This window comes from Cyprinus carpio, chromosome B6 (genome assembly GCF_018340385.1).
Source record: "Cyprinus carpio isolate SPL01 chromosome B6, ASM1834038v1, whole genome shotgun sequence".
Lineage (NCBI taxonomy): Eukaryota > Metazoa > Chordata > Actinopteri > Cypriniformes > Cyprinidae > Cyprinus > Cyprinus carpio.
Genome location: NC_056602.1, coordinates 17,207,676 through 17,230,413, shown reverse-complemented (window position 1 = coordinate 17,230,413; position 22,738 = coordinate 17,207,676). Strand labels below are relative to the sequence as shown.

The 22,738-nt window shown below is 35.3% G+C and overlaps 1 protein-coding gene across 2 annotated transcripts in view; it reads left to right on the top strand.

Moving 5' to 3' along the window:
* Window positions 1-22,738, top strand: part of LOC109063240 (cAMP-specific 3',5'-cyclic phosphodiesterase 4B-like) — a 164,814-nt gene that overhangs the window by 30,817 nt on the left and 111,259 nt on the right. For both annotated transcript variants that reach the window (XM_042725961.1, XM_042725962.1), the window contains exon 2: window positions 21,568-21,663. In XM_042725961.1, coding sequence (XP_042581895.1) covers window positions 21,568-21,663 — 96 coding nt within the window. The remainder of the gene's footprint in view (window positions 1-21,567; window positions 21,664-22,738) is intronic.

Sequence of the window (22,738 nt, the reverse complement as noted above, 5' to 3'; positions counted from 1 at the left end):
TATTTTGGTAACTGCAGTGATGTACTTTTTGGTACATATTTCATGTCTCACTAAAAAGTGCACCCAGGTACATTAATGCCATGAGACCAGGTAGGAAATTACATGACATTTCATTAGCTATTTTTTATGTCTCTTAATGTGCACATTGCTCTAAGGGTTTTGAAAAGGCAACTACTGCATTATATTATGACAGAATAGACCACTGAAGAAAAAATTAAAGATCTCACAATTGTCCAAAAGAATGAGTGTATATGAGAGAGATTATATGTGATTTAGTTTGCCCTTATAATGCTACTTGGCTTTTCTCCTATTCTGAAGCTTTCCTCATAATTTCTTGCCCTGTTGAGACAATCATGTATGCTTCCATCATCTCATGGACAATCAATCAGACCTTGGTTGAACAGATGGACCCTCATTGACACAGGATAAAGGGTTTGCCTGATGAATTTCATACCCGAATAACACATTCACTGCTTGGCTTCCAGGAATATGTGTGTTTATAGGTGTGAGTGTGGGGGATTGCCATCCTACTCAACTGAATGTGTGTTGTGAGCATGTTACAAGGTCTGTGTATTTGTAACAGGCTTGGTGAATTTGAATGTGTTGCTTTCCTAAGCAGATACCCAAGGGCTTTTCTTGTAGTTTGTACTGTGTGCTATGATTTCTCATGTATAATTGCTGGTATAGAACCTACACAGTACCTCATCTGTTAGACCTCACCACATGGCAGTTGTCATCAATCTCCTAGATTGTTCGTTTACTTTGGCTAATGAAAACCATACATTTCATTACTTCTGTCCATTGTTGGAAAAATTATCTAGAATACTGAATAAACCTAAAGGCTAAAGGCTCACACAGAAGTTGGGTATGATGACCTCCGTATGCAAGACAGAATGGTTGTGCTGTTGGTCCAGAGGAGCAGGGCCAGGTGGTCATTGGTTAAGTGGCCTCCCAGTTATGTTGTGCTGTTTTGGACCTCAAGGACAAGCTCTTCGTGCATAGAATTGGCATGATATACACACTGCCTTGCGCCCAACACACTGATCTGCCATATAGGCTCAATATGGTTAGTTAAGGGTAGGTTTAGGGTCTTGTCAAGTCAGGGCACCTTCTGCCACTGGGCCAGAACTGGTGCAGAGATTGAGATGGAGGGGTGTTGGCAGTGGTGACAAGGTGCAATAAGCAGCAGGTGCGTCTCATTACTCTCTGCCAGCAGCACTCATGCACCTCCTCATTGCCGCCGACTCCTATTGTGAGCTTGGCCATGGGCTGATGAGAGGAGGGTCAGGGTGACATTAATTATTGGGTTTAGTTCTCTGTCTGTTTGCATATGCATGAAGATCGAGATGTAGGGCGTCCTCAGATTTCCCAGAGATGAGACTTGGAGTCACCTAGCTTTTTCCTAGCTTTGTATTCACACTTAAAATGGGAAAGTGATATTAGGGCTGGATCTAATAGAAATTGCTTTAACCTCCGGCAGTTTAAAATATTGAAAGTATGATCAAATTAAATGATGTAATTAATTACATGTATTAGTCTCCTTATAGCATCTCTGGTGTAGCTTCATTTTTTTTTATTGTGTAATAAATTACTGACATTTAGAGGACATGTAAAATTAATGGTTTGTGATTTAAGGAACCTAAAAGGCCTTATGAAATAACTACATCACATGTATTTGCAAGATTTTATGAATTACATAAAAGATAATTGTAAGACTTGTCTTGAAGGTATGCAAATATTCTTATTAATATTAAAGGGATACTCCACCCCAAAATGAAAATTTTGTCATTAATCACTTACCCCCATGTTGTTCAAGGGATGTTCATCTTCGGAATGAAATTTTTGTTATTTTGAATGAAAACCAGGAGGCTTGAGACTGTCCCATAGACTGCCAAGTAAATAACAGTGTCAAGGTCCATAAAAGGTATGAAAGTTGTCGTCAGAATACTCCATCTGCCATCAGACGTGGAATCTGGGTTATATGAAGTGACAGGAACACTTTTTGTAAGCAAAGAAAACAAAAATAACGACTTTATTCAACAATTCCTTTGTCGACAATCTCCTCTGTGTCTCTCCATATCACCGTATGCTGCTCTTCTGTGTCATCCGTGCCATAAGGATGCACTGTTTCTACGTGTATTTAGCTTTGATTTGAAAGAAAACAGCGCATCCTTGAGGCACGGATGATACAGAAGAGCATACGCAGCATACAGTGATATGGAGAGACAGGACAGTGATTTTTTTTTTAGGTAGGTCTAGCCTTAGTTTTTAGGTACAGAAATTTAATAATCAAATGTAATACAGCATTGCATATTTGACTGTATAAATTAAAGATTAATCTTTATCCAAGTCACAAAAGCTATCCAATCAAAAGCAGTAAATTATTTATTTGTTGTTGCTGTTCGATAAATATTAAAACGGTCACTTTAAGAGAATGCACTGATACAGTACGTTCAGCCAGCTATGTCTGCTATAGGATACTTACCAAGATGGACATTTTGACATAATTTTTGTGTGAATTTGTCCATTCAAACACAATACTTCAGAGAGAGATTAATATTTGCTTGTGTTCTGAGACGTGGGCAACACTTCAGAGAGAGCTTAATATTTGCGCGTGCTCCGGGACGCGGGTTTGTGCGCTTCGGATGAGCACATGCTCAAATCTTCTCACTGCTCGCGAGAGCTTGTGTCCTCTGGCTCTTAAATGTTTAAACTGGCAAAACTTAAATCAGTTTAGTTTCAACACAGAAATCAGCGTGTGCTGTTCAGGTCTCTCCTATGCACCCGGGTGATAAAGAAATAAATGACTGCTCATATTCCAGCATACAGCAGTCGCATTGAACAAGACTGAATGGTTTGTTCAGGTTTTTTCCATCAACAGAAACATACATTAGACAAACCCTGTTTTTTTTTTTTTTTTTTTTTTTTACGTGTTATTTATAAGAAACCATATTACAGATGCATTGTCAGATTTGAGTTAAACCGGGGTCGTGCCGAACCGTGTGTGGAGAACCGAACGGTTCGATTTTTTTCACGGACCGTCCAACCCCTATTTCCTATGCATTTATGTTAGCCATTCATAACAGTGACTGTTTACTGACAGGTCTTAAAATTGATATTTTAGACTTTGTGAATATATTGCACTTTTGAGCAAAAAACTTCATTAACATTTAAAGCAAACCTCAAGGGACATATTAAAATGATAAAAGAAATCTATGTCATGAGCCTTTCAATGATGCAATTATGCTCTGCTGTTTCTGAAAACACTCACAGATGACCCCAACTGCACTGAATATAACATTTATTTGTTTTATTGAAGATTGTCATAATATGTCCATGTTCATCGTCTTGAACCGCTAAACTGATCCACAGAAGTAATTGAAAAGATAAACAATGACAAACATATTACAAAATGCGTGTTTCTATCAATGAGTTCTTATCCAGACATGTTTAGATTGCAAATGAAATCAAGTAAAATAGCCTGACAGGCCACTGGGAAGGAAAAACACATGAACTGCTGATGTTGTGCAAAGTTGCATGGTTGTGGTTGCAATCATGTTGGTTTTAGAGCAAACTGAAATGTGGATGACGCAACACTTTTTTTTTTTTTTATTGTTCTGCTTTTAGTTATTGGCCTTAAAGATAACAATGTCAAAATAACCATTTCCTCTCACAAGACATTACCACACATGCTGTTCTCTGTAGACTGGATATTTGTGCATCTATACAAAAATACATAAATCCAGTTGCCATTATGTGCCCTGTAGGTGTTTGTTTGAGGGAAGGCCCTGAGAACATTGTCACATGATGCCATCTCATTGCAATTGTTTGTTTTATTTAGCCTATTTATGTGCCAAACCAAGTGTTGTGTCTTTTGCACAAAACCTTGGGAACACAGCGCGTATTAGCCAAGAGATGTTTGTCAGCACTGGTCCTGGTCCACACTGGCCCTGGTTTTATTTAACACAGTTCATTAAATCTATAATGTAACAAAGGCTGAGTTTTATTCACTTTTGATGAGATAAGTAGATGCATTTTGTGAACTGTGAATTTGCCTCTGTTTGAGTGTCATTTTCATTTGTCTACTCTAGACAGAATGATTGGATCATTTTTCACGTCAAGATTAATCTATTTTATTTGCCTACTGGAGGTCTTATGCAATCCTATCTTTTGGGCAATATGCAGCTCATTTAATATTTAGTTTTGGCAGGTAATGTTATAAATGCAGAACCTTTATAGCTCAGTAGTGATTGGAGATGATTGCATATGGAATTGTACGATCTAGTGTATTTTTTTATGGTCTATGCGAATGTGTTTAGTGTGTTTTCATGTATTAGCAAGTTAGTCAGGGTGGATGGCTCTCAACCAGAGAGAACCCAGATAGAGTATGAATGCATGAGGGTTGATCCGTGCCTGTGTGCCTCTGGCTGTCACCATTCACATGAAAAAAAAAAATCGGAGGATCTTGTCGCAATATGTCTCAATATGCATGTTAGCTAGTAATAAAGAGAATGTTTTGCATCATTGACTGACATTTACAGTATGTGTTATGTGAATTTCAATGCTACTGTTTGAAATTACACATTTTAATTGTCTACAAAATACATACAAAAATATTTGCTGAGAAATATTATAAAATATTTTATTTTATTTTATTTTATTTTTAATTAACACCATCATAAATAACACAAAGGCCCAAAAATCCAGCCAAGGGTTAGGCTACATTAAGGTTTAATTCAATAAAAACAATGTGCTTCAATGTTATTGATTAAAGTGACTTTTAATTGAGAGCCACTGAGAGCAGTGTTTGTGTTGAATTTACATGACAGTGTATCCGATCAACTGACAGATTTCTTTTGTAGCAGGCTTGACCTGATTCACCATGGCATTAACAGTGGCAGTGATTTGAAAAGCTGCTGAGATGATTTGTCGTGATCTCAGCTTCAGACGCATGGCTGAAGTCAGATTATCTCTTTAGATTTTAATGCATGGAAGTGTTTTAACAAGCGAAAAATCTGAATTTACTGTGGTTTGGCTGCCCCTGAATTAGGACACCAATTATTCAGATTAAAAATGAAAATAAAATCCTAGGTTCACAGTTTGGCTTAAATCATCTTTGTTAGAAAATGATAAATGCAGAGAGAAACAGAGACTGGATGTGCTTGAATTAAGCTAAAGCGTAAGAAAATATAATCCGTGGGCCTGAGAATGTTATGAAACCAAAAAGACCAAAGTGGATGTTTAAAAAAAAAAAAAATTCACCGTCAAATGGCAGCAGTGATTGGATTCTAAAAGGCTGACATGCTTTGTTTTCATTGAAGGTCTATAGTTAAATCAATGAGGTCTTTAGGAGACTGCATGATGTAAATAGTAAACAGTGTATTCCATTAAAGCTTCATACCCTGCATGTGGACAATTAACTGAATCCAAAATCCATCCACTTAGCTTTTTAATCATAGAGAAAATGGAGGAAGGGCACATAATGTGGTGTGTAGAGGTTGTGTCATGTTTTACTCTGTGGTGAGTTATAGGCCTGTGTGTGTGTGTGTGTGGAAACAGAGGAAACCTGTTTTTTCCGCAGGGTGTCTGGAAAGAGCTAATACATCATGATGAGGCTGGCCAAGCTGCTCTGTTTGATGCCTGCATGTGTGGCCTTTGAGAATTTATCTGGTTTCAGCTCTGCTATTATAACCTTTAATAGATTATTGAATAAGAAAATTGCTCTGAGATGGTTTATTGGGGAATTGTGATTATTGTGGGGAATTGTGTACATATGTTATAAAAGTACCATTTCTCTCATTAATACATAGGCTGTGAATGATCATAGTACAGAAGACTGTATACTAATTGAATATGTTAAAAGAAACACTTTACCATTCCAATGCTTAATGTTGATAAGTCTGTTATGCACACCAAGGCTGCATTTATTTGATCAAAAATACAGTAAAAAGCTATACAGTATAGTATATATTATTGTTACATTATATTATTCTACTATTACAATTAAAAATAAGTTGATAAATTTATATCAATGTTTAAGTATGTTACAATAAATCAAAAACAAAATGAAAAATCATGTCACATGATCCTAGAAATCATTCTGATCAATATGCAGATTTGGTGAAACCATGCTGATTTGGTGATCAGGAAACATTTCCTATTATTATCAGTGCTGAAAACTAGCACTACCTAATATTTTGGTGGAAACCATAAAACATTGTTTTTTTGATGGATGGAAAGTTTTAAAACAACATTATAAATGTCCTGTCACATTTGATCAATTTCATGCACCCTTGGTGAATTAAAAAAAAAAATCATACTGACAAAATATATATATATATATATATATATATATATATATATATATATATATATATATATATATATATATATATATATATATACTTTTTTGTCTAAATGGTTCCATAAAGAACCTTTAATATCTGAACCTTTTAAGAACCTTTATGTTTAAGATTGAAGTTTTTACTAGGATAGTAAAAATTGTGGCAACTATGCAGAACAACATAATGACAAACTAAATACTGCATTTAAAGTCATCCACTGAAAATGTGTAGGACATTTCTCATTTCATTTGCATTTTCTAGTAGGAGTGTTTAAATGTGTGTCTGAACCTAAAGCATATGTTCCTGTGAGAGTCTGCCCAAAATCTAGCCATTGCAGGTTCTGCTGGGCCAGATGTTGGATGCTTCTCTGCCAGCCATTTCACTATATCACAATGTCAGTTGCTGGCAAGATCCAAGAGCTTGGCATGCTGTTCCCAGGTCTACCTAGTGTGTCATTCTGAGATGTTCATGGAAATCGTGCTCTATTGTGATGAATATTTAATGTTGTTGTCAGGCGGTGGCTTTGGGTTTTCATATAGTGGTGTGAATTTTTTTTTATTATTTATTTATTTATTTTGGATAGAGAGACAGATCAGGAATAGGGTATCTCTTACATATTGTGTAAAAACTGGATATTTCAATCTATCATAATATAATATAATATAATATAAATTTCTTGAAGAGGAGGATCCTATACTTGTACATACCATTTAAGCTTTACAGTAAAAAAGTTAAACTTTAGCTTTATAATCCTATGGTTGAAGTCAGCTTAATGTTATATTTTTTGTTATATTTATTTTTGCAGACCCCTTGCAGTACTGCCACAGACTCCCTGTTGAAGACCCCTGGTATGATGGAACAAGAATTTCTAAGTGTTGTATTAAATTTGTTTGTTTTCATACAGTCAGATATGCCAACGTGCACCATCTGGTGTTCACCAGTACATGAGATGAAACGTCAGTAAATTTAATAGAAAACAGGATTAGAAAAGCACATGCGATGAAAGGGACAGAAATACTTGGGTAGATTTGAAAGAGTAGGTAGGAGGCAGTAAAATGCATGGATGGCAGACAATTCCACTTGGGAGGATTTTCAGAAAACACCTTGTAATTAGTTGGAAAGCGCAGTTTCGAAGCACCTTGTCCTTTTCCCAGTCACCGGTGACTTCAAATTGGTGGAGCAGCTGGCTGAAAGGTAATGATCTCAGGATATTTGTTGCGGAACAAGCGCTGCTCCAGGGACCTTCTGTTTGCCGTGTCTCTGCTTTTACGTTTGCCATACACTTTCTGAGCAAATAACGAGAGAAGGTGACGGATGGAAAAGGAGAGTGGGAGGATAAGAGAGGGAAATTGGGCTGGAAACAATGGAAGCAAGTGGGAGAGATTGCATGAAATGGCCGGACAAAAAGAAAACCGCATGTGTTTTTCACAGAAATGTAAGAAGACAGTGTTATGAAATCACTGACAGAAAGGTTTCCACGGTGGTGCAGAAACCCCAGAAATAGTCTCCTCTGGGATATTGTCTGGCTATTTTCTTTCCATTACACACAGTAGCAGCAGAATGTCTGTCTGTGGTCTCTAACTACATTCATCTTTTTTGTGCTATCTATTGTACATAAGGCTGGTCAAGATAGTGTATATTCACACTAGCAATATGTGAATATCACAATATTTACTATATATCTATATATCTATATATCTATATATATATATATATATATATATATATATATATATATATATATATATATATATATATATATATACGTATATATATCAAATCTCATCAAAAGTCTACTGAGATAATATAATATTTTAACTCCTCCCAGCCCTGCTACCTAGAAGTATACATATTTACTTATTAGGCTTGAATACAGAAATATGAAAGGGTTTTGTTTTTAGTCTCTCACCTGTAATTGTGAATTAATGTCTGCCTTATTCTTTCATTTATCCTAATAATCCTCAGAGTTTTTTCTTCTCTTGTGAGAAACCCATTTAAACACAGTTGAATCCCCTAACACTCATTCATGAATCTTCAATTTGTGTTGATTTATTGCTGCTGACCAGCTAAATTTCGTCGACATTATTCTCTTCGCTAATTGACAGCAGACCACAGATAGTGTCGATAGAGCTTGACTTGTGTTTCACTCTGTATCTTGCTTTAAGATATTTTTTAGCCTTAATTGGAATTTGTTTTCATTGTATTTATTTCAGTGTAAATCTGAGAGAAGCTCATTCTGTCACACCATATGCTCATAATGATGTTCATTTCAAAAATATGGACATTTAAATAACCATGCCCTGTCAACCACCCACAAACACATGCCTACAAGAACATGCACATAAATATATGAACACAGTATTTATAATATAAGTGTTTCTCAACATGTAATCTAAGTTGTGGATGAGGTGGCACTGGTCTTTTTGGAATGAGTTTACGACAGGAGCCATAATTCTTCCATTCAGCTTGGGAGCTTGGTTCCATTTCAACTCGTAAAAGCTAACTAAATCTTTGTCCTTTAAAATCAGCCTTCCCTTCAGCTGCGTCTACTGTACATTTACATGAAAATGCAGCTATAGAATAGAAGCAAGATATGGAGAAGGCAAACTCTTTAAATAGATCCTTTTTCTAAAGTGCTCTATAATTTTGTTTAGGAACACTTGTATTACCAAGTTACAATTTTTTAGTTAAATTGACTAAAACAAACCTTTACAACACAATGAACTTGAGGACTGAAAGACTATTGTAATGATAACTCATTAGGCTATGTATTTTTCTTTCTTTTTTGAATATGTTTTTCAGGCAGCAAGCCTTTTTCTAGTGTTCAGGATGTTATGAGCAATTTTTACACTTATTTCAGTGTTCGTTTGACCTTTCATCTGCCTCAGCTAATATATATGCACAAATAGCTTCTTATGACAGATGTAATATGCAGAGAAACTATTATTCAGAAATGCAATTAAATACAGCCCTAAAGGCATTGCTTGCATGACTAGACGTCAATAAACAAGTTGGTGTCATTTTGTGGAAGAGGCTACATCAGCTTTACACGTACTGTGAATTAAGCCTCTGGAGTAATCTGTACTTCAGATTTTTGGCACTTTTCAGTGGGAGGCATATTCATGTTTAAATATATTTAACAGTGCATACTAATTACTTCATCATTAACCCTCAGAGACAAAGTTGTGTAGAGAATAAATATTATTTTTAAATAAATAATTTAATATAAATAAATAAAGAAATAAAAACAGTTAACATATTAACATTAACACAGCAGTTAACAGAGAGTGTCAGATGCCTGGTGTGAGTTGAACTCACTGAACTTTCAGCATTTTAGCTTACTGAGAGGACCACTATAAAGGTCAAAGCATCTGCTGTGGGCCTCTGTCTAAACATGCATTTTCAGTGTACTTTCAGTGGGGTCAAAAATCTGGAAAAATAAATTTATACAAATTTAAGCCTTTTAGCTTGCTGGGAAATATTCTTAAGAATACGAAAGCATTTGTACTTGTATAATTCGGAAAAAATGTCAGCACAGATATAAGATTTAAGAATTAAATTTATTTACTCATCAATAATAATATTTGGGTCTATAAGGGTTAAATCTCATAAAAGACGTGTCATTGTGCTTACCATTTACCCAAAATGTCTGCCTGTGGCTCACTCGGATATAACTAGAAGATGTTTAGATGAAAATTGAACTCATTCAGTCATCACTTTTGCTAAACTGTTTCTGGATGGCTTTTCATGTCAGTGTTTGCTGTCTAAAACTGACTAGACATTGTAATGGTCTTTAAGGTACATCGCAGAACCTGACCTGATTCATATTTGACTGCATTCATCAGAACATGTTGCATTCGTGCTTAAATAATTCATGCTATCAGCAGTTGAATGCTGTAAGTTGAATAGATTGAAAAGAAGCACATTCACAGTGTTTTCCTTTTTATTATTCATTATGAATGCCATGCTTCACAGCTTCCAATTAATAGATACAATAACAAGTCTTTCGGCATTTTAAAGCCAAAAAAATAAAAAAAGAATAAAAGAAAATGAGTAAAGCAGACACACAAATACAAGAACAGTAAAGTCAGGTTTGTGCATAAAATTTGAATATTTCTTAGAAAAAGAGTAACAATATAACTTGTTTTTCTTTTTTCTCATACCACTACTATCAACTGCAGTATTGCCAGTTACACAGTTACAGGCTCAGTTCTGTTGCCGGATGCAGGGTTATGTTATGGTGAAACAAATTAAGTAAAGTGTCAAATATTCAGCCCTTTAACAATATTTAATTTGTAATAAGGTTAATTAACAGTCTTCACTCTATTATGAGCCAAAAATTGGAGGTTAGTATGTAGAATAATAACAAAGAGGTGAGTAACTGCCTAGCCAACCTGCGTACTCACTGTAATAAGCTGGGCATGGAGAAAAGGCAGCTGCACAGAAGAAGAAAATTGATGCACATACTTATTTATTTTAGATTTTGTTTTATAATAGAATGATTTGATTAAAATAGTAAGTATATAACATAAACAAGTCACTGTATGGTATATCAGATCCCAAAAGGAAATAACAAACTGTGCTTATATACACACATATTATACTACCAAAATATCATGATCCTAACCTTTATCTCCATACCAGAATCTCCCCTGGCCAGACTGTGATTCATCTTTTCTGAATCACCTTGAGGTCAGAGACTGCAGTGTACACCATATTTTTATTTTTTTATTTATATATATATTTTTTTTATTTTTTTATTTATATATATATTTTTTGCTATAAATAGTCCTCATAAACACTGATGATTTTTTGCTGGAGAAATTCAGTCATTTCAATAGGAATCTACACAATAGTGAATACCGCGTGAGGACAGAAGATATTCAAATGTGTTTAAGTTGGTCACACAGATTTGCTGTATTGACCAACAGAAAGCAGCTTGGTTTGAAAGTGACTTCTTGAGCAGCATATATTACTACACTGTTGACAATAGACATTCAACATTTTTATCTCCTAAATTTTCTGAAAATGTGACCAAACACATACATTTGTTCAAACTCACAGTTTGCTTTATGTAACACAAACATTTTGTTTAGATAGTAGGTATAAATAAGTTATATTTTTTAAAGGGATAGTTCACCCAAAAATGAAAATTCTGTTATTAATTAATCACCCTCATGTTGTTCCAAACCCATAAGACCTTGATTTACCTTCGGAACACAAATTAAGATATTTTTGATGAAATCCGAGAGCTTTCTGACCCTCCATAAACAGCAACAGAACTACCGCAATCAAGGCCCAGAAAGGTAGTAAAGACATCATTAAAATAGTCCATGTTACATCAGTGGTTCAACTGTAATGTTATGAAGCGATGAGAATACTTTTTGTGTGCAAAGAAAACAAAAATAATGACTTTTTTCAACAACAATGTATTGTGATAGCCTTGTGAATGCACATCGATGACTGACATGATAAGAATTGTTGAATAAAGTCATAATTTTTGTTTTCTTTGCGCACAAAAAGTATTCTCATAGCTTCATATAATTACAGTTGAACCACTCATGCCAAATGGGCTATTTTAATTATTTCTTTACTTCCTTTCTGGGCCTTGAATGCCGAAGTTCTGTTGCTGTTTATGGAGGGTGAAAAAGCTCTCGGATTTCATCAAAAATATCTTAATTTGTTTTCAGAAGATGAACAAAGGTCTTACGGGTTTGGAACAACATGAGGGTGAGTAATTAATGCCAGATTTTTCATTTTTGTGTGAACTATTTCTTCAATTTTAAGTTTTCAAAGTTATTTGGGTGTATTAAAACCCTAAATTATATTGGGTTACAATATAATACTTTTGATTACTTCTGCATTATTATGTCTTAATTAATGTCTGTTACAGAGATATAAGATTCACTTAAAGGCAGCATTCTGTATTTTGCTTGCAAAAAAAAAAAAGCTTTTTGGCTCCAAATGGTATAGTTTTTGGCATCTGTTAGAGGCAAACACTATCAGGGTTACCAGCCAAAACTGTGGGAAAAAGCTCAGAATTAATAGTTCTTAAACAAAAAAATAGTTTTGAATAGCAAGATAGCGTGTTTAACTAATCACAAACTACATTGCCTGAAGCGGTTAAATAATTCTTGGTACTGGTTCCCCAGAGAGATGTACTCAGAACTCCAGTTTGGAGAAGCAGCAGAAGGGGTGCTTGTATTCACCCATGTCCCATCTGAGAACAGAATGCCAGTGTGACTGGTGTCTAGAGGCGAGATTATGTCAGCTGGGAATTCATTGCATGCAACACATTACATTCAACAAACAGGAAATTTTCCATGGTACCTTCATATACATTGATTCCTGTGTTGTTCTGACGTCCAGGAACTTGTTTGTGCTCCATAGGGAAGACTTTAAAAGACACAGATCTACCATCACTAGACCCACTGGGTGCAATAAGTCTCTTATTAACTTTTTAACAGATCTGATGATGACACCTTAAAAATTTGATAAGCTTTAGATACGCTCTGGAACTGCTTTCACAAACTTATTTCCTCCTGAGTCCTGGAGCCCTTGTTTGTGTGTTTAACAAGCTCCTGTGCTGTTTCACTGTTGTTACTGGTGCTCTGTAATTGATGTCTGCACCTCCTCCTGTGTTCAGGTATTGAGTTTGCAGACTGTTAAGTGACAAAAAAGTTCTGCCTTTCTAATCCTTGTCACTTATTTATAAAAAGTCTTTACTTTTTTAATGATAAGTTTTGCTCATATACAGGGCCGATTCTAGACATTAGGAGGCCCTAGGCAAAAATTCATGTTGGAGGCCCCCCACCCCCAATAAAAAGCATAAGAAATGTTTCTCAAAAACATTAAAAATAGTAATGGGTCCAAACTTTTGACTGGTACTGTACATATTAATCAAACTTTATCTAAGGTAATTTCTTTTTGGTTTGATTATTTTGCTGTTTTATTCAATTTATTCACAGTTCCAGAATACCAGTTCAGTAAATGAACATAAGTGCTTTTATCATTTTTTTTTTTTTCCTAGCTGAGGTATGGACAGGATTTTCCCCATCCAATTTAATCAATACTGACTACAGATATTGTCATATTATTAATATCAATAATATGATATTATGTATTGCATTGTTACCTTAAATATAAGACACACACACACATATAAATGTATTGGATTGTTAATTTTAATAAGCATAAAAAAAGTTTTTTTAGTGTTAGTTGAAACAGAATTTTTAAGTGTTATGTAAGAGTAGTTGTGTATTATATTAGTGTTGTTAGAGCAGTAATGTAGTATTGAGATCCTTTATTTGAAACATTAATGTTATAGCGTGTTTGCTTTTTAACTTTGAATACAAACTTACCTGCTTTTACTTTTGTAATTATTTTGATAGTCAGCTCCCGACGCAATGTCATTCACTGTACGTGCAAATTCAAAGCGTCGCTTCTGGGCGAACAGAGCTCACACTTTTTTAAACTCTTAATAAAGCGGTGAATGATCTTTTCGGAAATGACGCTGATTGACAGAACAAGTTTATATTTAGAATACATTGCAATCACTGTAAAATAGATGTTGACAATTCACACACCTGCATTAGTAGCTGTACTTCTTTGCATTCCTTTTTAGCCGTTTGCATCGCACAGTTTGCAGCACCTGATGAATGAGTTCGTTATGCAAACCTTCAGAAGGCAGGACCCACTTTGAAACTGAAACATTAATTGGTTTAATTGCAGATGAGTGACAATTCAACTATATCCAGTGAACAATGAGGCTAGAATTTGCTGCCTGTCTTGACTGGTGGACTAGCATAGGGGATGCTTCGGTTGTGGAGGCCCCTCCTCAAAGCCCGAGGCCCTATGCAATCGCCTGCTCTGCCTATAGCTAGCACTGGCCCTGCTCATACAACAGTGCAGCATCTGTTCCTTGCTGTTGCTTTTTCCTTGTTCTTTGATTTGGTGTTGGCACACCACTCACACTGTGATGTAAACGCATTTGCCACATGCATAATTTGCAGACTGGAGTTTCTGATGTAAGGCTTCCTTTGAGGGATGTTATCTGGGCTCGGTTAAATGGCTGACCATCAACCGCACTTTAAAATCTAAGCAAGCTGTAAAGCAAAGTAGCACCTTTGACTGAAAGTGCCACCTTTGACTGAAAGTGCCTTTCTAATCGGGAATTTAAGGGACTTATATTGCTTAGAGGAATGTGATGGCATTGTAAACAACTTGATAAAATAGTAAGTTATTTTCACTTTCAGCAGATAATGTCAGGTTTGAGCTGTGTGATGTAGTTTTTCAAAGAAACATTCTCATTTTGTATTCTCATTTAGAATTCAGCCATAAGTAGAAAAGAAGCACAGTACTGTGCAATTGGTTTTTGCTGCAAATGAAGATGTTTAAAAAAAATGGCCCAAATAATGTTTTTTTGTATTATTTATAAGCTATAATAGTTCTGTATTCATATTTTTGAAAGAGTTATTATTTTTATATTTTCATTTGATATTCAGTTTTTATTTTCAGTTTTCATTTTTAATAATTTTTATGTGCTTTTGTTATTTTTCTTTTTTTTTTAATTTAATTTTATTTTTTTTTTTTTGTTTGATTTTTTGGGAGATTTTTTCTAATGGCTTGCTTTATTTTGGAGTGTATTTTTATTTTTGTGACTTATTTTTGTGAATATGCATTTGTAGGAGTTTCTGTTTTGAATACGAAATTTATGGGAGGAGAGTATTAAAATGAATCACGCAACGCGATTTGTTTACATTTGCGCTCGTCAAATTACTGGTATTTGCGTCATTATTTAACGCCCAAAAAAGCATGTCTTAAAGCAAGCGGTAATTTGCACTGCTCTTGGTAGATTGTGCTGATCATTATGGAAATGATCTGGTTGCCTCTGTGTACTTTGTTAGTAAATCCCCTGCAGAATTTTCCCCTCCCATCTGCGCTTTTATGGAATTTTGCAGGTTGTTTGTTCTAAGAAGCCTGTACATGTTGCTATAGTTCATTGGTCTCAAACTCAATTCCTGGAGGGCCACAGCTTTGCACAGTTTAGTTCCAACCCTAATCAAACACACCTGACCCAGCTAATCAAAGTCTTCACGATTACTAGAAGCTTCCAAGCAGGTGTGATTTGGAGCTGGTTGGAGCTAAACTCTGCAGAACTGTGGCCCTCCAGGAATTGAGTTTGAGACCACTGCTAAAGTTGCATCTATGAATTTTGGCTGGAATTTTTCTCACTTGCTTAAGTCTCTTCATGTAATTCCAAACTGACTTGATGAGGTTGAGATCAGGGCTCTGTGTGGGTCATACCATCTGTTGCAGGACTTGCTCATACAAAAAATGAGCAAAGTGTGAAGCAAATATCTAATATTCACAAGGTGGGGTTTATTGCCACTTACTGTATCTTCTTCTTAGCACTAATGTCTAATCAACTTAATAATACTTTACCAAACTTGTTTGATGCCTCTGGCCCTGTTAAAGTTTTCTGTGTGTATCTTGTACTAGCTTTGCAAACTGTTAATGGAGGAACATTATTGCTTGTAGGGTAAAGATGTCCTTTCACCACCTGTTTGCTTCTCTCTGGAGGTATTCTGCTCTTTTTGCCACCTGTCATGATAATAATTGAGCAGAGGTGTTTCAAATTAACTAGTGTTGCTGTGTCCACTTGTTGTAAGCAAATTTGGACTTATTTACCTCAAAAAGTCACTTTTAATATGGGAACTAATGGCTGACTCTTAATATATATATCGACTTATTTACCTCAAAAAGTCACTTTTAATATATATATATATATATATATATATATATATATTGACTCTTAATATATATATCTGGGTTCACTCTTAGTTTTGAAGCTCAATAGAAACGCTGGTATTCCCTGATGCACGCAAGCCCTCTTACACTCTGGATTATTGCTATACTGGAGAAGGAGAGAAGAAATCCCCTGCTACAGACACAGGTTATTAAGGAAACCTAAATTGCCTCACTGGAGGGGAGAGCAGCCCAGTGACCATGAAGTCATTTTCATTGAGTCTTGATCATTAGGGCAGATTAAACACTAAAGACCCATTATCCAACCGTAATCATTATCTGTTTAGTTTGATATCCAAATGGGTGAGTGTGACTCTGACTAAGCATTCCCATGGGAATGTTCCCTATGTTAAAAATACACAAAGCAACAAGGAAGTACAGTCCAAATGCTTTAACCCTCATCTGGTCTGGGAAGTAACCTATATTTAGGTTTCCTCAATGAACTTTCACACAATGATTGGCCAACTGTTGGTGACTCACAAAACCGCAGTTTAGAAACAGCTACAGATTGGCAGTGTCCCTTAAACAAATGTTTCATGCAAAGAACATCCTGCTGGCATTTTATGGTTTTAATTTGATTGTTGTAACTCAACAAAACTACAAATGGAACATGGTATAAATGTCAAACTTACTTCCTAGATCAATATTTTTGGAACATTGAAGGAAAGTCTAGATTACTGAAAATATTTATATATTTATATAAGGAGTTTTGCTTAAACATATTTAAAATAATAATACCTGCTTTAAACTTCCACGAATGAATATTTAAAAAGTGGTGTGTGTGGATAACTGCACTCTATTGTTCAAAAGAGAGAGAAAGAGCAGTGCAGTTTATCAATTTTTATTTACTTTTTAAAAAATCTAAAACAGACAAATAATAGAAAATAATAAAACCTGTATTGACATTTTAGTACAGTACATACAAAAAACTCTGTACTTTTTCATTGAATCAAATATTGGCAATGCACTTTCTGATTTTTTTTATATAAATGATAGAATAGAAAGAAATTCTTTAACACTTAAAGCCTTTGTGTATAATCCACTATAAAGGGCTATTAAAATGCTTTATAATTATTTATAATGTGCGTTGTAATACATTATATCCTAATTAATTATAACCACATTTAAAATGCATAGTGTAACAATGAATTGATAAGTGTTATAATGTATTTACTGTGGTTACAATTATTCATGAGATTGTAGTATGCATTAAAAGGCATAATTAATGCATTAAAACTACTTTTATAATACATTACACATTAAAGTTTTAAATAAAGTGTTATCAGAAATTATTTTAGCAGAATGCAAAAATATTATTTTTCTTCAAAAGATTTTATATTGTTTATATATGGATAATAATGGTGAAAATCAATACTTTGTCTCATAGAAACAGTTTTGTTCAAATGGACTGTAACTAATTGTGTTTAACCACTGAAAAATTCTGTCTCAGAGTATGTACGTTTGTTTGAAGGGGCATTATACATGCTGCCTGTCATATGTCAAAACATCTGGCAAAAGAAGAGCTTTAGTCACAGTAATTATTTTCAGGATGTCAGAGCCTTTCACAGAAGAATGGCAAAACGACAGCAGTGGGACCAGATTGTGCTGTTGCTCAAAGGATGCATCAGATATTATAACCCTTTCATGTGATTGTCTAATGAGAATAGACTCGTCAGTGCATGTAAGGCTGTTTTAAAGCTCAATATTGTTGTTGGAAAGTGAGGAAAGCAAGCGAAGCGCGAAACAACAAACTTGACCTTTGTGTTGAAGAAAAGCCAAATCTTATTTTGAAATCCATTCAATTTATTTGTGAAGTGCTTTTTACAATACTTGTTATTCTAAAGCAGAATAACAAAAAACTCCCTCAGATGTTTGAAAAATGAAGAAATATATACAGCCACATACTATTATTGATAATATTAACTAGTTTATTGCTTAATTGAATATGAATACAAAGACAATACAATCAGAATCCATGCAAAATGCAAATATTTGTATAATAAACCAGATAACAGTGTGTGACAGTAACAGTAAGTGTGAAATTGAGCTCAAGGTCTACGTATGTGAGAACATTAAGAAAAACAGGATTTGAGATCTACAGATGCTAACATATTTGTTCTGCATCTGTTCAAGACTTTGTAATTAGTAGGGGGGTGTATATTGATTTAATGGGAATGGTAATTTAGCTGGCAGTGACTCACCATTTCTTTTGTGGGCTGGTGATTGTGCAGATTGCAGCAGCTACAGTGTTATATTAGAACACATTTATCATTCATTTACTCTTTGAATGGTGAGAGGTGAATAGGTAAATAGGTAATTGGGCCCTCAGACCGTGGAGTATCTGTTAAGCTTATGTATTTCCTGATGCTGCAGTGCATGTGCATCCATTCTTTAAATGGATATGCGAGGTTAGTCAGACTCCTGGGCCTTTAATTTCAAGAGTTTCTGATAATAGTCTAGTTGAAAGTGCAGACCTCTTTGAACCTCTAAGCTCAAAGGGTGATGAATTTTCTTTACAGCTTTACCTTTAAGCTTTAACTTCTTGGCTCTCATTCAGCCAGACAAATCTAAGCAAGAAATAATATCCTGTATACACCAATTTATCATACAACATTATATCTCACAATGTAATTTTGCAATATTTCCCTTAAATGTGATTTTGTAACTCATAATTGTGACTTCATTTCTTATAACTGCAATTTTAAAACTCACGTTGTAATTTTAAATCTCACAATGTAATTTCTGTCACAACAACTCTCGTGGTAAAGTATATGACAATATTGATCTGCTATGCTGTGGCTGCTGCGGCAGAGCAAGTACCGAGACTTGCCACAGACAATACATCCAAAACATGCTGCTGTGAGAATGTAAGAAATATTGCTTTTGCGCATTTATGAAATAACCCCAATATATAGCATACATGAAATTACCTTGTTACTGATCTACAGGTGGAGCTGGGGAAGGTGGAGGGTTTCTGAAGAGAGCTGCAACTTCTACAGCAAGCACTAGCCAAATATTTGAATGTTAAGCAGCAAGCTCATTGGCTGCTGATATGAAAAGAAACCAATCAGCTGTGGCATGTGATTAATGATGTCATTATGTCAGACTGAGTTAGAACCAATCAGTCTTCACCATCTGTAGTTTCATGGCTTTTATGTGTCATAAAAATGTGACTTCATGTGTCACAATTGCAGTTTTATATCTATATATTTCTATATTATTTTATATCTCTCAGTTACCGGTATTATTTTGTACTCAATATGTGTTTCCGTAGTTGTGTGAAGTATTTTTTTTTTTTGCATTGATATTGAACAAATCAAATTGCAAGACATTCACAGATTTCAGAAACACAATGAAATGTTGATATCAAGTGATTGGTTGTTGAAAATTAACATTTCCACATTGAAAGCCACCGGAAATAATTACATTTTCAAACAATGTTTTTTGTGGCTCACTGGTCAAAAAAATTGGAATTCCCCCTTGTAAGTGTCTAAGGATGAGTGACTCATAAAATACACACATGCCGCTAGACACCTTTACACGCTGCATGAATTCAGTGACAGTGGCAATATTTAAAGCAAGCTCTTACATACCATTAGACTTGACAGGCCATCAAACTCCTTCTCTGGTTAATGTCAGTATGGCCAGGATGCTGAGAGCACACTGAACAGACAGGGTAAGAAGGAAGAGGTCAAATCAATAGAAAGTGGTTATGGAGTCACATGTTTCAGGCTTTCAGCTGTTGAGAGACTGCTGCCAAATTCCCAGTTCCCCATGGCCTGGACTGTCCATGGATTGAGATAGGCACAGAAGTGGCTGAATGATTGACAAGAGAACACAACCTTAAAGAGATACTAAAGAGAGAACCTCAAACATCAAGACGACTAAATAAAAAACAAGATGTTCAGCCAAACTCATTAATGTTTACTTAGGGGGAAATAAAACACTCCTTACAACACTACTTTTGAATTATTATTATTGTTATTGCTGTTCTTGTTGTTTTTTTTATTTCGCCAATAGAATAAAAAAAGATTGTCAAGAAGACAGTGGAAAAGAGAGATGAATGAGACTGGCACATGATGACAGGCCTGAGTTGAGCTGACTGTAAACTACTGTAGAGATTGTGCAGAAAAAAACATGTATTTCCTTTTCTAAATCTGTTGCATTCTGACCTGTAGATATGCTTCATTCAGACAGTGTTCTTGCTTTTTTTCTTCTTCCATAGAATGTTCCTTAAATTGAATTTTCAAAAGCATTTGGTGTCTTTACAGTTGAGCAGCTCCAATTTACAGCAACAGCACACTGTTAATGTATTATTTTCCTGCTGGTTAATATTGCTTTTTGAAAATCACATTCAAACTGGTTTACAATATTTCATTCATTCAGAGTCACATATTTGCTCAGCTATAAAACCAACCCATCTGTATAATTATTCTCATTCTGTACACGATCATAGAACAGCAGGATCCTCTAAATGACCCTTCTCTTGCACTGTTTACAGAATGACCCACCCAGAACATCTCAACTATAGACTTATGTAAATAGAATAATTCATACATTTATTGAAAATTATTAATATGTGGTATTGGAATATATATATATTTTTTAAAGAAACACAACAAAACATGCATCTAACTTAAGACAATAAAAATAAGGGTAACATTTTTTTCACTACAATTACATTACAATAGCATAAGTGTAAAAAAAACATTTTTCTTATTATTTTCATTTTAGCAGTAATAAATGACCCAGCAACAATGATTTACAGTATTTCTGGTTAATTTCCTTAGAACTGTGTTTAAAATTTTCAAGCATTCACATCATTTAAAGACTTGCATTAGACAAGTGCAAAATGGTGCATGGCAACAGTTGCTTAGGTAGGATTGGTCACTAACAATTATAAGGTGTGGCTTAACAATGGTATTTTTGCAGTTTCGTTTGGCACTGTTAGTGAACCCAGAAATGACACACTTCACCCTTATGTAGTGCTTTTTAAATAAATAATATTGACCCATTTGGTTTTGGAGTGTAAATCCCTGCTGTTTGAATTTTACAGAAGTGAATCATACACAAGGGACGTAAAAATTCTTATATAACATTCTCTGTACAGGGATATCTTCTTAACATCACTTTTGCAAGTCAGTTTAGACAGGCTGGAAAAACATATTGAACGCAGAAGCTGATAAAGAGGTGGCTATGAGGGTTTAAGAGATGCTTGTCACTGTCAGACTGCAGACAAACTGTGCTGCTCTCTTTATCCATCTCACTGAAGAATAGCAAAAGACTCTCCATCTTAACATTACCCTGAGGCATATCTCTCACGAGCAAGCAAGGTCAGATGTCTTTTCTTTCTTCTGTTCTTTCTGTCTTTGCTGCGAGAGTTGATTGTGTGGGTTTGTGTTGATGTTTTGTGCAGGAGTATCAGTGGAGCAGGCCTGTGCAAGACAGGGAAACAAAAACTTCACAGAAGATGAGGAAAAGCCGGAGCGTTCTGACTGTGTCACCTAATGAGGTGAGTGCTAGTGATACAGAATCATGTATTTCCAAAAATAAAAATAAGTGTTGTCCACATACATTTGGGTGTTAGTATTGGGACAAACAGATGGAAGATCATTGATATACAATGTAAAAAGCATTGAACCCAGAATAGATCCTTGAGGGACACCTGTGGATATACAGGTGCATCTCAATAAATTAGAATGTCGTGGAAAAGTTCATTTATTTCAGTAATTCAACTCCAATTGTGAAACTCATGTATTAAATAAATTCAATGCACACAGACTGAAGTAGATTAAGTCTTTGGTTCTTTTAATTGTGATGATTTTGGCTCACATTTAACAAAAACCCACCAATTCATCTCAACAAGTTAGATTACATTTTTAGTGAATTGTTGGCCTTCTGGAAAGTATGTTCATTTACTGTACATGTACTCAATACTTGGTAGGGGCTCCTTTTGCTTTAATTACTGCCTCAATTCGGCGTGGCATGGACGTGATCAGTTTGTGGCACTGCTGAGGTTGTTTGGAAGCCCAGGTTTCTTTGACAGTGGCCTTCAGCTCATCTGCATTGTTTGGTCTCTTGTTTCTCATTTTCCTCTTGACAATACCTCATAGATTCTCTATGGGGTTCAGGTCTGGTGAGTTTGCTGGGCAGTCAAGCCCACCAACACCATGGTCATTTAACCAACTTTTGGTGCTTTTGGCAGTGTGGGCAGGTGCCAAATCCTGCTGGAAAATGAAATCAGCATCTTCAAAAAGCTGGTTAGCAGAAGGAAGCATGCAATTCTACAAAATTTCTTGGTAAACGGGTGCAGTGACTTTGGTTTTCAAAAAACACAATGGACCAACACCAGCAGATGACATTGCACCCCAAATCATCACAGGCTGTGGAAACTTAATACTGGACTTCAAGCAACTTGGGCTATGAGCTTCTCCACACTTCCTCCAGACTCCAGAACCTTGGTTTCCAAATGAAATACAAAACTTGCTCTCATCTGAAAAGAGGACTTTGGACCTTTGGACGTTCTTCTTCTCCTTAGCCCAGGTAAGACGCCTCTGACGTTGTCTGTGGTTCAGGAGTGGCTTAAC